General features: G+C 44.7%; 1 protein-coding gene across 6 annotated transcripts in view; it reads right to left on the bottom strand.

Annotated features, from left to right (window-relative positions):
- The window catches only part of cep162 (centrosomal protein 162), a 198,244-nt gene that overhangs the window by 138,704 nt on the left and 41,019 nt on the right, over positions 1-18,521 (bottom strand). For all 6 annotated transcript variants that reach the window (XR_005460926.1, XM_038799288.1, XM_038799283.1 and 3 more), the window contains 3 exons: positions 17,019-17,204; positions 10,307-10,379; positions 9,179-9,470 (listed from right to left, as the gene is read on the bottom strand). Coding sequence is in view for 5 of the 6 variants with exons in the window: in XM_038799288.1 (XP_038655216.1) it covers positions 9,179-9,470; positions 10,307-10,379; positions 17,019-17,204 (551 nt within the window). In the remaining variant the exon portion in view is untranslated. The remainder of the gene's footprint in view (positions 1-9,178; positions 9,471-10,306; positions 10,380-17,018; positions 17,205-18,521) is intronic.

Genomic DNA, 18,521 nt, shown 5'->3' on the forward strand with positions numbered 1-18,521 from the left:
TGCACATTAAGAAGCCTCGCTCTAATATGCAGATTTTCCAAAAGGTGTGGGCAGGATTCAGATGGCAACAGCTCGCGAGGATCTCCGGAGCAGGGTCTCCCAGCCTTCAATAACCATGCTGCGCTGTGGAAAGCTGCTTTTCTGGCGCATTGTGGCCGTTGGATTGCACCCATGACTTCCATTTTGAAGCTCTGATCTATGGTGTCACTTCTGCTGTGTTACTTCGGACACCAGATGAGCAGCAGCAGTAACACCAGGAGTAGCAATAGTCTGCTCTGCACAGACCTGCCATTCCACAGGCGAGAGATCATCAGCATAGGGGAGTAGTCTCAGAAGGCCATAGCTGCCACACAGGATGCACAAATAAGCTTTGTCGATATATAACACCAGTATCTCAGGTTTTGCAGCAGGTGGTGGCAGACATTTGCAACCTGATAAAACGAGACCTGCTAGCAAGTCACCATTGTCCTCAACCGTTTTGGCGCTGAATCCTCTGAAATGGCCCAGCAATTCAGAATGGGCAGTAAATATTCCATGAATGAATGAGAGAAATTCCAAACATGTTCAGTCTCCACTGATATCCTGCATAACCTCCTCTGTAACTGTCAATACAAAGATGGCTGGAGTGTCACCTTTCGTTCTTTCCCGCTCTTATATTCTGTGCTCTATCCTAATTAAGGGGAGGAAGAGATACATGAGTGAGAGCAATGGCATCTATATAACAGATAAATGGTGAGCATTTTGTGAGGGTGACTATCACTGAAGCATAAAGATGAGGGTGAGTGGACAGATGGGGATGTTAGGAAGTACAGAGAGAGAGAGGACAAGGAAGCTAAGTTGTTATGACGGGTCATTTCTTTTTATTCATTGAAGGGATAATGGGCTTTTCTGGCTAAGCCAGCAGTTATTGCCCATCCCTAGAAGGTTACAAGGTGGCCAGGAAGGAATTCGAAAATGGGCTTAGGAGAGCTCGAAGTGGGCATGAAAAAGCTCTGGCGGGAAGGATTAAGGAAAACCCCAAGACGTTCTACACTTATGTGAGAAATAAGAGGATGGTCAGAGTGAGAGTAGGGCCGATCAGGGATGGTGGTGGGAGCTCATGCCTAGAGTCTGAGGAGGTAGGGGAGGCCCTAAATGAATATTTTGCTTCAGTATTCACTAGAGAGAGGGACCTTGGTTCTCATGAGAACAGCGTGAACCAGGTTAATAGACTCGGACAGGTGGATATTAAGAAGGTGGATGTGTTGGAAATTTTGAAAAGCATCAGGATAGATAAGTCCCCTGGTCCAGACGGGATATACCCAAGGTTACTACGGGAAATGCGGGAGGAGATTGCTGCCCCGTTGGCGATGATCTTTGCGTCCTCACTCTTCACGGGAGTAGTACCGGACGATTGGAGGGAAGCGAATGTTGTTCCCCTGTTCAAGAAAGGGAATAGGGAAATCCCTGGGAATTACAGACCAGTCAGTCTTATGTCTGTGGTGATCAAAATACAGAAAAGGATTCTGAGAGATAGGATTTATGATTATTTTGAAAAACATAGTTTGATTAAAGATAGTCAGCATGGCTTTGTGAGGGACAAGTCATGCCTCACAAGCCTCATTTAATTCTTTGAGGATGCGGCGAGACACATTGATGAAGGTCGGGCAGTGGATGTGGTGTACATGGATTTCAATAAGTCATTTGATAAGGTTCCCCATGGTAGGCACAGTCAGAAAGTCAGGGGGCATGGGATACAGGGTAATTTGGCTGTCTGGATACAGAATTGTCTGGCCAAAAGAAAACAGCGAGTGATAGTGGATGGAAAGTATTCCACCTGGAGGTCGGTGACCAGTGGTGTCCCGCAGGGATCTGTTCAGGGATCTCTGTTCTTTGTGTTTTTTATAAATGGCATTGATGAGGAAGTGGAAGGGTGGGTTAGTAAGTTTACCGATGACACAAAGGTTGGTGGAGTTGTACATTGTGTTGAGTGCCGTTGCAGGTTTCAACAGGACATTGGCAGGATGCAGAGCTGGGCTGAGAAGTGGCAGATGGAGTTCAACCTAGATAAATATGAAGTGATTAATTTTGGACGGTCGACTTTGAATGCTGAATAAAGAGTTCAAGGCAGGATTCTTGGAAGTGTGGAGGAACAGAGGGATCTTGGGGTCCACGTACAGAGATCCCTCAAAGGTGCCACCCAGGTTGATAGGGTTGTTAAGAAGGCGTATGGTATGTTGGCTTTCATTAACAGGGGGATTGAGTTTATGATCCGCAAGGTTTTGCTGCAGCTTTCTAAAACCCTGGTTAGACCACACTTGGAATATTGTGTCCAGTTCTGGTCACCTCATTATAGGAAAGATGTGGATGCTTTGGAGAGGGTGCAGAGGAGATTTACCAGGATGCTGCCTGGACTGGAGGGCATGTCTTATGAAGAAAGGTTGAAGGAGCTGGGGCTTTTCTCACTGGAGTGAAGAAGGAAGAGAGGTAACTTGATAGAGGTATGCAAGGTGATGAGAGGTATGGCAGATGCAGAGGCACCAGGGCGGAAATGGCTGTCACGAGGGGACATAATTTTATGAAATGAAAATCGCTTATTGTCACGAGTAGGCTTCAATGAAGTTACTGTGAAAAGCCCCTAGTCGCCACATTCCGGCGCCTGTCCGGGGAGGCTGGTACGGGAATCGAACCGTGCTGCTGGCCTGCTTGGTCTACTTTAAAAGCCAGCGATTTAGCCGAGTGAGCTAAACCAGCCCCTAAGGTGATTGGAGGAAGGTATAGGCGAGATGTCAGAGGTAGGTTCTTTATACAGAGAGCGGTGGGTGCGTGGAATGCACTGCCAGCGGAGGTGGTAGAGTCAAAATCTTTAGGGACATTTAAGCGACTCTCGGACAGGCACATGGATAGCAGTAAATTGAAGGCGTGTAAATTAGGTTGATCTTAGATTAGGATAAATGGTCGTCACAATGTCGTGGCCCGCAGGGCCTGTACTGTGCTGTTCTATGTTCTAATTGCCCTGGGGAAGGGAAATGTGTTAGAGACATGTAAGAGCAGGTTTGAGAAGTCAGAGTGAACAGATTGGATTGCTAGGTACATTAAGATGCAAGTGAATGCCCCACTGTATTGTTATGCCCTGCCCTTCTGACATTATCAAAATGCGTTCAGCATTGAATTCACAAGTGCGACACCACACTTCTGTCGCTGACCTCATGGGAAACTCCAATACAACCACTTCAGTTCACTGGCAGGCTTCCTCTTCCTTCAGTAGAAAGAGCCCTGTGGGCTCTTCTCAGCCCCAGCATAACACCCAGGAAGGCATTACTAAAATGAGGCACAGTCTTCCAATATCTGGACTCCATACTGCAAACTCTTTGTTTTTTTCTCCCATTTTCATTAAATTGCATATTTAGAATTGCAGTTCAAATCAGTATCATTGTCTCCATTCGCACCAACTGGTTGGAAAAGCTGGAAATTATATTGTAATGCATGGATTGGATTGGATTTGTTTATTGTCACATGTACCGAGGTACAGTGAAAAGTATTTTTCTGCAAGCAGCTCAACAGATCATTCAGTACATGGGAAGAAAAGGGAATTAAACAAAATTCAAGAAAATACATAATAGGGCAACACAAGATATACAATGTAACTACATAAGCATTGGCATTGGATGAAGCATACAGGGTGTAGTGTTAATGAGGTCAGTCCATAAGAGGGTCATTTAGGAGTCTGGTGACGGTGGGGAAGAAGCTGTTTTTGAGTCTGTTCGTGCGTGTTCTCAGACTTCTGTATCTCCTGCCCGATGGAAGAAGTTGGAAAAGTGAGTAAGCCGGGTGGGAGGGATCTTTGATTATGCTGCCCGCTTTCCCCAGGCAGCGGGAGGTGTAGATGGAGTCCATGGATGGGAGGCAGGTTCGTGTGATGGACTAGGCAGTATTCACAACTCTCTGAAGTTCCTTGCGGACCTGGGCCGAGCAGTTGCCATACCAGGCTGTGATGCAGCCCGATAGGATGCTTTCTATGGTGCATCTGTAAAATTTGGTACGGGTTAATGTGGACATGCCGAATCTTCTTAGTTTCCTGAGGAAATATAGGCACTGTTGTGCTTTTTTGGTGATAGCGTCGATGTGAGTGGACCAGGATGGATTTTTGGTGATGTGCACCCCATGGAATTTGAAACTGTTAAACATCCAAAGATTTGCGGGTTAGGTGGATTGGCCATGCTAAATTGCCCGTAGTGTCCTAATAAAGTAAGGTTAAGGGGGGGGTTATTGGGTTACGGGTATAGGGTGGTTACGTGGGTTTGAGTAGGGTGATCATGGCTCGGCACAACATCGAGGGCCGAAGGTCCTGTTCTGTGCTGTACTGTTCTATGTACTATCTCCACCTCGGCCCCGTTGATGCTGACAGGGGTGTGTACAGTACTTTGCTTTCTGAAGTCAATGACCAGCTCTTTAGTTTTGCTGGCATTGAGGGAGAGATTGGGAGGGAGATTTGCTGGCAGTGAGGGAGAGAGGGGAGATAATAACAATCTTTATTGCCACATGTAGGCTTACATTAACACTGCAATGAACGGGAAAATCCCCGCGGGTGAAGAAGGCGATGCTTGAGAGGTTGCCGAGTCTGATTAACTATTACTGGGCGGCTAATATCGCTATGATAAGGAAGTGGATGGTGGGTACGGGGTCTATCTGGGAGTGGGTGGAGGTGGCTTCGTGTAGGGGCTCCAGTTTGGCAGCCCTGGTCACGGCTCCTCTACCGCCGCCGCCGGCCAGGTACTCCACCAGCCCGGTAGTGGTGGCGACCCTGCGGATATGGGGCCAGTGGAGGAGGCATGTAGGGGAGATGGGGGCGTCTGTCTGGGCGCCAATCTGTGACAACCATCGGTTTGCCCCCGGGAGTATGGATGGGGGGTTTCGGGCATGGCGGCGGGCAGGGGTGGGCGATATGTTCCTGGAAGGGAGTTTGCGAGTTTAAGGAGCTTGGAGGAGAAATTTGGTCTGGTAAGGGGAAATTATTTCAGGTACCTACAGTTGCGGGACTTTGTCCGTAGACAGGTCCCATCCTTCCCACGCCACCCGCCATTGGATCCAAGACAGAATAGTCTCGAGGGGGGAAGGAGGGGAGAGTAGAGTCTCTGATATTTATACGGTGCTCATGAAGGAGGAAGGGTCCCAGACGGAGGAACTGAAACTCAAATGGGAGGAGGAGCTAGGCGGGGAAATGGAGGACGGGATGTGGGCAGAAGCCCTGAGTGAGTAAGCTGGATGAGCAAATTCTTTGGGGTAGAGGACAAATGCGCTAGGTGCGCAGGAGGACCAGCGTACACATGTTTTGGGCATGCCCGATGCTTAGGGGGTACTGGGAGGGATTTGCGGGGATCATGTCCCGGGTGCTAAAAACAAGGGTGGCGTTGGGAACAGGGGTGGCAATTTTTGGGGTTTCGGAAGACCCGGGAGTCCAGGGTGAAGAAAGAGGCCGATATTTTGGCCTTTGCTTCCCTGATAGCCCGGCAACGAATATTATTGGCATGGAGGGACTCAAAGCCCCCGAAGACTGAGTTGTGGGCTTACGGACATGTCGAGTTTCCTGGGGATGGAAAAAATTAAGTTCGCCCTGAGGGGATCTGTACAGGGGTTCGCCCGAAGGTGGCAACCATTCATTGACTTCTTTGCGGAAGAGTGTCAGCAATGGGGAGGTGGGGTTAGAGTTGAGTAGGAGGGATAAATTGGCGGGTAGTGCCGGTGGGAGAGGAGCGGGCTTGTGCAGTATGTTACAATTGAAGTATTTAATGTACGTGGATGTTTGCACATTTTTGCCTTTTTTGCTTTCTTTTGGTTGATGTCTGTAACTGTTTACAATGCCAAGAAACTACCTCAATAAAATTGTTTGTTAAAAAAAAACACTGCAATGAAGTTACTGTGAAAAGCCACTGAAGACACGTTGTATTTATTTGCAGGTTTTTTTTTCTTTTTCTTTTTTTAAATTTAGAGTACCCAATTAATTTTTTCCAATTAAAGGGTAATTTAGCATGGCCAATCCACCTACCCTGCACATCTTTGGATTGTGGGGGCGAAACCCACACAACACGGGCAGAATGTGCAAACTCTTACTTGCAGGTTTTGACAAGTTACTGAACCCCACCACTCTACCCCCGGCACCAAACCCCCAACCCCATCTTTCCATATGTGTCAGGAACTTAAGATCCAATCCAATTGCTCAGCTCCCAAAAAATGAAATAGCTCCACTGTAGGATGGGTTGGGGAAGGAACATAAGGGAATCTTTTCTGTTTTTAATAATGTGACAAAAGGCAGTCGTTGTTTTTACTCTTGTACTTACTGCTGACATCAAATCGATAACATTGACTTTCCTATCAAGTGCTTTTCTTCATAGTGATCACTCTTATGGCTTCCGAGTAAAACTTGGAACTTGCTGCCACTTAGCACAGCACTTTGAGTAGTTTGCTGCTGTGGGCCCAGGCAAATTGGAACCAATTGATTTGTTTTCGGTATTTTACAGCTAGCGGAGGTGAAACCATGCACAACAACATTTTGCATTCACATGATAACTTCATTTTAGAAAAATATCCTATGGCACTTAAAACATGTATTTGTTAGAGTGAATGAATAGATTTAGTAAAAGGGAGAAATACAGCTAACACCCCTACATTAGAGTAACAACCTCATGCTAGTCAAATGCTTATATCAATTGAACTTTACGGACCTCAAGGACAGAACTCGCCAGCAAGGTTGTATACTTGTAAGAACAGATGGTCTCTAGCTAGGAGGAGATAACAACCAAGCTTCTGGGTTTAATAATAAACTTACAAGATCAGAATTTGAAATAATGTTCTGTGTACTGACTAACTGTATAAACAGTGTGTATCTGTGACTTCGAAGAAAGAGTTGTATTAGAGCCCTCTCCCTGTGAGAGCTGTATTAGAGCTGTGAGAGCTGTATGAGGAGAGTTCTGCCTCGGAGGTTCCTCTGGGGCAGTGCTCTCCATGCTTGAAACATGAATAAATGGTTGCAACCTGTTCCTGGGTCTCCTGTGGTTAGTGGGAAGAAGTCCACCACAACATATTCCACCTATCTGTAGCTTGATTCAAACTCAGCTACAAAAGTAAATGGAAAATATTTTACCACTGCATCACCTATCTCCTCAGCCAAGTGAGCAATTCATAAGCAACTTACTAATTTACATTGAAACATAAATAGAAAATAGCCTGCTCCACCATTCATTATGATCATGGCTGATTATCACGTTCAATACTCTCATCCCGCCTTCCCATTAATTTGAAATTTGTAAAATATTATTAAAGACTATTTAAAGTAAGATTCGTACACTCAATGACAACTCTTGCTGAGGGTTTGCTGAATAGTTAGAGCAGCCAGCTATGCAGCTCTTTGGGCCGACTCTACATAATTAGATAACATTGATCTTCAGCCGTCCATTTCCACCCTTAAGTCCTTAATCCCCTTGATAACCTTACCAGCAAAAATCTCTCAACCTGAAAGCTCCAATTGTTCTAGTTTCTGCAGATATTCGTGAGAAAGAGTTCACATTTATACCAACCTATTGTTCGAATATTCCTTTTAAATAATTCAAGTTCATTACTCACTAAACCTGACATTTCAAACACGGTACACATCACTCGAGGCAGTATTTTATATAGTACAGCTGCCTGCATTGAACTGATTGCTGTGAAGTTACTGTGAAGGGCTCCCAAGACCTTCTCACTCTAGTGCCTGCGGACAAATTATGTCTGGAATCAAAATGATCGCAGAAGACATATATTGGCCAGGATTTTCCAACCTTGTCGTGACAGGCCCCACCACAGAAGATTCGGCAGCCCAGCCATAAGTTCATTGACGAAAAAGCCATTGTCTTAGAAGTTTCGCAAACTTTAACATTAAAAATAACTCAGCGCATAATTATAAATACAGAGACTTCTTCTGTAGTCTTATAGAACATAGAACATTACAGCGCAGTACAGGCCCTTCGGCCCACGATGTTGCACCGTCCTACACTATTCCCTTATCGTCCATATGTCTATCCAATGACCATTTGAATGCGTTTAGTGTTGGCGAGTCCACTACTGTTGCAGGCAGGGCATTCCATGTCCTTACTACTCTCTGAGTAAAGAACCTACTTCTGACATCTGTCCTATATCTATCTCCCCTCAATTTAAAGCTGTGTCCCCTCGTGCTGGACATCACCATCCGAGGAAAAAGGCTCTCGATGTCCACCTTATCTAATCCTCAGATCATCTTGTATGCCTCAATTAAGTCCCCTCTTAACCTTCTTCTCTCTAATGAAAACAGCCTCAAGTCCTTCAGCTTTTCCTCATATGATCTTCCCTCCATACCAGGCAACATTCTTGTAAATCTCCTCTGTACCCTTTCCAATGCTTCCACATCCTTCCTATAATGTGGCGACCAGAACTGCACACAATATTCCAAATGCGGCCGCACCAGAGTTTTGTACAACTGCAACATGACCTCATGGCTCCGAAACTCAATTCCTCTACCAATAAAAGCTAACACACCGTACGCCTTCTTAACAACCCTCTCAACCTGGGTGGCAACTTTCAGGGATCTATGGATAATTATGGTTAATTTCTCATTATTGCAATTTTTAGAGATTCACTGGACAATTGAAAGATGCACAAGAGGTCACAAATTACAACTAATGGTCCCACAAATCCCTAAAGATGCTTGTTAGGTGAATTGGACATTTTGAATTGTCCCTCCGTGTATCTGAACAGGCGCCAGAGTGTGGCGACTGGGGGATTTTCACAGTAACTTCATTGCAGTGTTAATGTAATTAATTCTTACTTGTGACAATAAAAAAACTACTAGATGGTAAATATTATAGTGCACTTTGCGGTATGTATCTCTGAAACTGGCATGAAGGTACATTGTTAGAATACTGAATTGTATCAAACTAAGTTATTGTCTGGCTTTTGAAGAACTTGGCATGAGAATAGAGTATGAGATGGAAAATTAAAAATATGTCTTATTCTGAAGCATTGTCATTGGATGTACTTATCCAAAGGAATACTCAATATTAATAAAAATAAAATTAATTAATACACATTATCTCAAAGCACAATATGTTACTGAGCATCTAGATTCATCCAGTTACTAAAATGGATCCAAATTAAATGCCTGCATACCACATAAATTAATCAGATGTACCTGAGCATCTTGGCAAGGGACAGTTTGTGAAGCAGAAGCTGTGAGGCTGTGTTTTGTTGCAGAATCATATTTAACATCATTAATTAAGGCTTCCAGATGATCATCACAAATTCTACCCAAGCGGTTCTTGTTTTCCTTGAATGATCGTTCAGATAATTCTTTGTATGTGTTTTGTCTTCCAGATAAATGATTGGAGTCCAGCTGTGACTCAGAAGGAACATCATTGTTGGAGTCCTTAGCCATCAGTTTGCTGAATATTTCTGCTGCTTCACAGTCCTGCTGTGCATTTACACTGCAGTAAGGGTGATGAAGAAAATGCCAAAATGTAATTTGTGTAATTTGGAAGCAAATGCCTAATGAAAATTAAGTAACAATACTTGCCATTGATCTGTTACATCAAAAAACAGTATTATTGACTACACAGCATCTTTTCATGAAGATATTTTGATTCCATCAAGCCTATTCATGATTTTTTTAATTGACAAGTTGAAATAAAGTGGAAAATGCTGCAAATACATATTAGGTCCATTAATATTTGGAAAAGGCATGTTCCCATTTCAAGCGGGAATCTTTCCCAGCAAAGTACTGCTGTAGCACATGCAGTGCAACAAAGAAATATATAAATCTCTCCCAATGTTAATGGTACTTCACGATTAGAGCATTGTACTCAAGATCATAAGTGTGGAAATGAATACTGTAGATTTAAGAAAAGAGTGGAGAGCGTAGAGAAAAAATTGCCAGGAGATAGTGTGAAATCAATGATTATTAGAGTTCCTGGATGGACCTTTGGGATTAATTAAATGAAACATAATGTTTTCTTCTAGTACTACCCTTTCCTACATTGTTAAATCGAGTTGGACCATTCAAGTCAATGGTGAAGCTTGCTTATTATCGACAGGCATCCAAATCTTTCAAAACCGGTGAGTCAGAACCTCTGCAGAAGTATCACACTACCTACCATTAATTATTTTTTACATTAGTCACAGATTTTTACAGCACAGAGTCCCTCTGATGTAACATTTCAACAGAACAATACGCTATCTGATATATTATAGATACCAACTTTTTGTATTTAGCACTGTCTGACTGACCTTTAATTGAAAAAGAAAAAAACTTATGACACATTACCTTACTAAGTCATATCTCCCTAGCAGAGCTTCCCCTTGAATAGGTTTCATTAGTTCTTCCACAGTGAGTAAATCTGAAAAATGAAGTTTAGATCAATTGAAAATCATTAAGAAATAGGAGAAAACCACAATGTTTAATTGCAGATATAGCACTTGCTTCAACATTCTCGCATCTTGTCTCGTTTGCTCCTCCTCTTTTAATTTCTAAATCATTTCAGATATCAATATACTTTGAAGAAAAACTTGCATTTGCATAGCATTTTTAACCTGCTCAGAACATCACAAAACTCCAAGCCAATTATTTATTTTGTACAATCACAGTATAAGAACATAAGAACTAGGAGCAGGAGTAGGCCATCTGGCCCCTCGAGCCTGCTCCGCCATTCAATGAGATCTGGCTGATCTTTTGTGGACTCAGCTCCACTTTCCGGCCCGAACACCATAACCCTTAATCCCTTTATTCTTCAAAAAACTATCTATCTTTACCTTAAAAACATTTAATGAAGGAGCCTCAACTGCTTCACTGGGCAAGGAATTCCATAGATTCACAACCCTTTGGGTGAAGAAGTCCCTCCTAAACTCAGTCCTAAATCTACTTCCCCTTATTTTGAGGCTATGTCCCCTAGTTCTGCTTTCACCCGCCAGTGGAAACAACCTGCCCGCATCTATCGTATCTATTCCCTTCATAATTTTAAATGTTTCTATAAGATCCCCCCTCATCCTTCTACGTCTGAGTAAACAAGACAATTCATTTGCAAGGCTTGCAACAGCAAATAATGTGGCAAACCAATTAATCAGCTTTGGGATGTTGTTTGATGTACAGATTTTGCGATAAAACTATGTGAATGTCAAGCGTTTTCTGCAAAAGGCGCAATAGAATCTTTAACCTCTGCTTGAGGAGGCAACTTCAAAAGGTCACTGAAATGACAGCCTACACGGTAGCACACTGGTTAGCACTGTTGCTTCACACCTCCAGGGTCCCAGGTTCAATTCCTGGTTTGGGTCACTGTCTGTGTGGAGTCTGCACATTCTCCTTGTGTCTGTGTGGGTTTCCTCCGGGTGCTCTGGCTTCCTCCCACAGTCCAAAGATGTGCAGGTTAGGTGGATTGGTCATGCTAAATTGCCGTTAGTGTCCAAAAAGGTTAGGTGGGGTTACTGGGTTACCTGGATAGGATGGAGGTGTGGGCTTGGGTAGGGTGCTCTTTCCAAGGGCCAGTGCAGACTCGATGGGCCGAATGGCCTCCTTCTGCACTACAAATTCTATGATTCTATGACAAAGCAGTACTATCTCAGTAACCATCATGTTCAATTTATGTCAATTTGCATTAATTTTAATGTAAAAATTGCAAAGTGAAATTTTGGGTTTTGTTTGGGAGATCCAGTAAATTTGATAATTTTGCTTTATGGTTCCCAATGGGGATCCAACAAAGGATCGACCTGTATTGGAGACTGTACAGCAAAGGTTCACTAGATTGGCACCTGGGATGAGATGGGCGTCCAATGATGAGAGGCTGGGTTGATAGTCACTGACATTTAGAAGAATGAGAGGCAATCTTATCAAACATTAAAAGATTATGTTAGGGCTTGACAGGGTAGATACTGAGAGGTATTTCCCCCATGGCTGGGGGATTAAAAACAAAAACGCAGTTTCAAGATAAAAGTCTGATGATATATGACTGAGATATTTCAGTACTGAAAACACTGTGAATCTTTGGAATATAAGTCACGGGACTGTGTATGCACCATTATTGAATATATTCAAGGAGAGATGCGACTCTCTGTGAATCAAGCAATATGGGAAGCAAAAGAGAAAGTGGCGCTGAAGCCCAAGGCCAGCCATGATCATATTGAACGGTGGGACAGGCTTAATGGGGCACATAGTCTTCTCCTACTCCTATCTCAACCATTTGAGTCTAAATACCATTCTGGTAAACATATGCTATACCCCTTTCATGGCCAATATATTGTCCCCAAGGTGTCCAGACAGCTCATAGTTCTCCCCATCCCTCTTATCCCAAGGCTTTAACAAGCTGCAAATTGATGCAAGTTAAGATTCTTATTCTTATATCTTTCCTAAGTGTACAGGGACAGAGATGGTAGTTAGGGCAGTGATATGCTTCTCTTGCCCGACGTGGGTGAGCAGGGAGCTTTCTAGAATCCCTGACGACTATGTTTACGGGAAGTGTGACTAGCTGCATCGTCTCACAGACCGCATAGTTCGGTTGGAGCAGCAGATGGACACATTGCGGAGCATACAGGGGCAGAGAGTGTGACAGACACTAACTCTAGGGAGGTGGTCACATCACAGGTTCAGATAGGTAGATGGGTGACCACCAGGTGAGGGAGGCAGGTAAAGCAGGAGCTTCCTGTGGCTATTCCCCTCTCAAACAGGTATGCCATTTTGGATGCTTTTGGGGGAGATAACCTCAGGGGAAGATACCAGCAGCAGCCAGGCTGGTAGCTCCACAAATGATTCTGCTTTAGAGCAGGGTCCGACTAAGTCCAAGCGAGTGATAGTCACAGGAGACTCGAAAGTCACGGCCACAGACAGGCATTTCTGTGGCTGCAAATGGGACTCTAGGATGGTGCGTTGCCTCCCTGGTGCCAGGGTCCTCTAGTCTCTAAACAGCTACAGGGCATCCTGAATCAGGAAGGTAAAAAGACAGATGTCATTGTCCACATTGTTACTAATGACATTGGCAGGAAAAGGAAAGAGGTCCTGTAAAGACAATTCAGGGAGTTAGGTCAAGAGCTAAAAAGAAGGACCTCTAGGGTAATAATCCCAGGATTACTCCCCGTGCCACATGCTAGTGAGGCTTAGAACAGCAAGATAGTACAGTTGAACACGTGGCTAAAGAGCAAGTGTAGGAGGAAGGGCTTTAGATATATGGATCACTGGGATGTCTTCTGGGGAAGGTGGGACCTGTAAAAGAAGGATAGTTTGCACCTGAACTGGAGGGGCACCAATATCTTGGGCAGGAGGTTTGCTAGTGCTGTTTGGGGGGCTTAAACGAGCGTGGCAGGGGGATGGGAACCAGAACAGCAGGCTGGTAAGTGTAGAGGCTGGGGAAAAAAGTGAAACTGAGATAAACATAGTGCAGAGTAAGAGCAGGCAGAGAGAAGCTGCAGGCCTCAGTGGGACTGTAGGTCTGGACTGCGTTTGCTTCAATACAAGAAGAATAACAGGTAAAACAGATGAACTGAGAGCCTGGATCACTGCCTGTAACTATGATGTAAATGCAACTACGGAGACATTGTTACAGGAGGGACAGGACTAGCATTTTACCATTCTGGGATATTGTTGTTTTAGACGGGATGGAAGGGGAATCTAAAGAGGTGGGAGTGTTGCATTGCGGATTAGGGATCAGATCACAGTTGTATTGAGGGAGAAAGCATTGAAGGGATCTTGTAGTGAGGCATTATGTATGGAGCTCAGGAATAAGAAAGATGAAATCAAAATGTTGGGAGTGTACTATAGACCTCCCAACATCCCCCAGGAGACAGAGGAGCAGTTGTGCAGTCAGACAGTGAAAAAGTATGAATAAAGCAGGGTAGTTATGATGGGTGTCTTTAACTTCACCCATATTGACTGGGAATTCCTTAAAGCCAGGGGCTCAGATGAGATTTGTCCAGGAGAGCTTTTTGATACAGTATGTTGACAATACAACCAGGGAGGGGGCCATACTAGACTTGGTATTGGGAAATGAGCCAGGCCAGGTGACTGATGTTTCAGTGGGGGAGCATTTTGAGCTTAGCGACTGTAATTCCGTAACATTTTGAGTAGTCATGGATAAGGACAAGTGTGGCCCGCAGGTGAGGGTGCTTAATTGGGTGAGGGCCAATTACATCCAAATTAGACAGAAACTGTGGAATGTGGATTGGGAGCTGCTATTTGAGGGCAAATCAAGGTCTGACATATAGGGGGGCTAGTTAATTGAAGTGCAGAGCAGGCATGTCCCAGCAAAAATGAAAGATAGAAATGGCAGGATTTGGGAACCATGGACGACGAAAGAAATTGTAAGCTTAGTCAAAAGAAAAAAGGAGGCATACGATAGGTCTCGGCATCTAAAAACTGACGAAGCTCTTGAGAAGTACAGTGAAAATAGGAAGGAACTAAAACATGGAATTAGGAGTGCTAAAAGGGCCATGAAATGTCTTGAGCAAACATGGTCAAGGAGAATCCCAACGCCTTTTATGCATACATTAGGAGCAAGAGGGTAGCAAGAGAAAGAGTAGGCCCACTCAAGGGTAGTTATATGTGGAACCACAGGAAGTGGGTGAAATGCTTATTGAGTACTTTGCATCGGTATTCACCAGGGAGAAGGACATGGCGGATGTTGAGGTCAGGGATAGGTGTCTGAACACTCTTGAGAACGTCAATATATCAAAGGAGGAAGGGTTAAGTATCCTAAATTGCACTAAGGTAAAATAGTCCCTGGGGCCGGCTGGAATCTATCCCAGGTTACTGCGCAAGGCAAGGGAATAGATAGCTGGGACCTTCACATCTTTTCTGACCACAGGCAAGGTTCCAGAGGACTAGAGAATAGCCAATTTTATTGTCTTGCTTAAGAAAGGAAGCAAATTATAGAACAGTGAGCCTGACATCAGTCGTGGGATGCTTTTGGAAAAGATACTGAGGTGCAAGATATATGTACATTTGAGGAAAATAGACGAGTTAATTACAGGCAGCATGGTTTTGTACAGGGAGGGTCATGTCTCACTAACTTGACTGAATTTTTTGGAGAGGTGACAAAGGAAATTGATGAGTGAAGGTCTGTGGATGTAGTTTATATGGACTTTAGTAAAGCGTTTGACAAGGTCCCACATGGCAGATTCGTCCAAAAACTAAAGTCACATGGGATTCAGGGTGGGCTGGCTAGATGGATACAGAACTGGCTTGGTAATAGAGAGAGTAGCGGTGGAAGGAGTTTTTCAGATTGGAGATCTGTAGCTAGTGGTGTTCCGCAGGGATCAGTGCTGGGATCTCTGTTGTTTGTAGTGTATTTAAATGATCTGGAGGAAAATGTGGGTGGTCTGATTAGTAGGTCTGCGGATGACATGAAGATTGGCAGAGTTGCTGATAGTGCCGGGAATTGTCAGAGATATAGATAGATTGGAGATTTAGGCATATAAAGGACAGATAGAGTTTAATATGGAAAAATGCGAGGTGCTGCATTTTCATCATAGAATTTACATTGCAGAAGGAGGCCATTCAGTCCATCGAGTCTGCACCAGCTCTTGAAAAGAGCACCCTACCCAAGGTCAACACCTCCACCCTATCCCCATAACCCAGTAACCCCACCCAACACTAAGGGCAATTTTGGACACTAAGGGCAATTTATCATGGCCAATCCACCTAACCTGCACATCTTTGGACTGTGGGAGGAAACTGGAGCACCCAGAGGAAACCCACGCACACACGGGGAGGATGTGCAGACTCCGCACAGACAGTGACCCAAACCGGAATCGACCCTGGGACCGTGGAGCTGTGAAGCAATTGTGCTATCCACAATGCTACCGTGCTGCCCTAGATCAAATCTAGGTATGGACTTTTGGTATCTACCTAATGTGCTGTCACAGGTCAGGTACAGCAGCTCTTTACATTTGGAATCAGCTGCAAGTTAGGCTCTGGGGTCTCAACCTCAAAAGGTTTCACCCACCATTTCTCTTCCAAAATCTGAAACTCCTCTCTATTGGCAGTACCTCCCTGCATATAACACACATGGGCTAACCATACCTCCAGAGATCATCTTTGTTCTTAATTGAAGTTTCTTCTTTCTAGGTTATTCACCAGAGGCCCTGGAAGTTTTGTACAGAACTAATACTAGCACTGCTCTGTTCTGCCGTGGACACTCCTACGCAGCTCCCTCCAGCAGATTCAGATCTGAGATCCTGGCCAGTAGGTACACTGCCTATTTGAGTCTCTTCCATGTAACAAAATGATCCATCTTCACAGTCCTCTTGCCAACAGCTAGAAAATGGAAGAAGCTCTCCTCTATGATTTCGTGCCAAAAGCACTTGCATACAGGGGTGCTTGATGTCAAGTGTACTTGCAGGACACGCTGACCTGCTCACTGCTGCAGCTTATGGTTGGAAAACTGCACACAGCCTAATTTTGTTCTCATTTTAAAGTTGGTAGCAGCTGCTATTCTCAATTTAAATGCCGGTAGCAGCCATTGGGCGCTTCGCCCGAGATTAGGACCTCCTCCCGAGATTGGGACCACCATTGACCGATTGTCCCATGACCCTCCCGACATCCACTTCGAGTCACGACCCATACTTTGAAAAACCCTGCTCTGAAGAATTTGAGCTTGCCTTCACAATTTATAGAGTCAGGATCAAAAGGATTGATGAGTGTTACATCTCTTATCGAGAACAAAAGCAGTGTGACTGCATGCATTTCTCTGTATGCCTATCACTTTCAGATATTGCATTGGCAAAGACTTACTCAAACTCAATAAAAAGTTTGAATTGCAAACCATATGATCGGTAGATTCGAACATTCCTATACCTTCTGGGCTGCAAACCTTTAGGTTCTAGTAAATTTGCAAGAAAATTCTCGCTCACTATATGAATGGGAACTAATAATTAAAAGAATACAATAGCCTTTTATCCATGTGATTATACTTAGCATGTATGCATCAACTCAGTTAGCATCTGTGATTTCACAGAGCGATGTGAAAAATTCATATCCAATTTAATTTTGTGCTTACCAGATTCTGCAGTGGAAATATTTCTTGTTGAATCCTTAACAGGACTCTGAAGGTCTTGAATAAAGTTGGTGCTTTTTCCATTTAATGTACTTTGCCCTATATCTGTGCCTTCCAGAGATTGATCAATGTTACAATATGCTTGATGCAAGGCCTCAATATCACTATTAGTTCTCCCATAGGAAATACCTGAAGAGAACAAAAAAAAATTGTAAAACCTTCCCAAATGTGATGCAGTATTCTTTATATTGACTTCTGATTGTCTTCGGAAGAAAGGTTGCACAGGTTGGGCTTGTTTCCACTGGCATTTAGAAGACTGAGGGGTGACTTGATTGTATATAAGATCCAGAATGGTCTTGACAAGGTGTAACATGGGGCGAAATTCTCCCCTACCCGGCGGGGGGTCCCGGCGTAGTGGAGTGGCGCCAACCACTCCAGCGTCGGGCCTCCTCAAAGGTGCGGAATTCTCCGCACCTTTAGGGGCTAGGCCCGTGCCAGAGTAGCTCCCGCTACGCCGACTGGTGCCAAAACCGCCGCCCGCTGGTCGGCTGGCCGGCGTCGGGGCTGGCCGAAAGGCCTTCGGCGGTCGGTGTGAGTCCGAACATACGCCGGGGCATCAGCAGCCGCTGACGACACCACCGGCGCATGCGCGGTAGGGCTGTGGCGGAAGAAAAAGAGTGCCCCCACGGCACTGGCCCGCCCGCCGATCGGTGGGCCCTGATCATGGGCCAGGCCACCGTGGGGGCACCCCCCGGGGTCCGATCGCCCCACTCCCCCCCCCAGGACTCTGGGGGCCTGCTCGCGCCGCCAATCCTGCCGGCACAGAGGTGGTTTAAACCACGTCGGCGGGATTGGCCTGTCAGCGGCAGGACGTCGGCCCATCGCAGGCTGGAGAATCGCCGCGGGGGGTACGCCGATCGGCGGGGCGTGATTCCTGCTCCCGCCAATTCCCGGGTGGCGGAGAGTTCCGGCCACGGCGGGGGTGGGTTTTACGCCGGCCCCGGCTGTTTCCCTGACCCTGCGGGGGGTCGGAGAATTCCGCCCATGATCTTAAAGAACTGAAAATGGCTTAAACTAATGCAGAATCATTTACTTGTTACACTGGTGTAATGACTTCAATTGCAATATTAAAAAATGTAAATGTTTCTAAAACATATACTAGTGCCACTGCAGCTGAAAAAAAACATGAATTTTAAGGCCTGCAAAAGGGTGCAATTAGCAGAAACTCGCAATGGTGATTAATTCAATCTTGAGCTTGGCTAGCTTTGTAGAAAGGGTCAGCTTCTAGTGTGATTTTTTTTTAGCTAAGTACAAAAGATTATGGAAACTTGATTTGTGCTTAACATAATTTGCACTTGGAAATCCTCAATCTTTTTGCATTGTTTGGCTGAGTTTGGATACATTGCACTGAAGAAATCAGCACAAATGTGCAGAAAATGCTGCCCGTTATCTATTTTGAGTTAGTTAACTATGAGAACAGTAATGGGAATAATGGAGGTGACTGCA

Source organism: Scyliorhinus canicula, chromosome 6 (genome assembly GCF_902713615.1).
Source record: "Scyliorhinus canicula chromosome 6, sScyCan1.1, whole genome shotgun sequence".
In the NCBI taxonomy this organism is placed as follows: domain Eukaryota; kingdom Metazoa; phylum Chordata; class Chondrichthyes; order Carcharhiniformes; family Scyliorhinidae; genus Scyliorhinus; species Scyliorhinus canicula.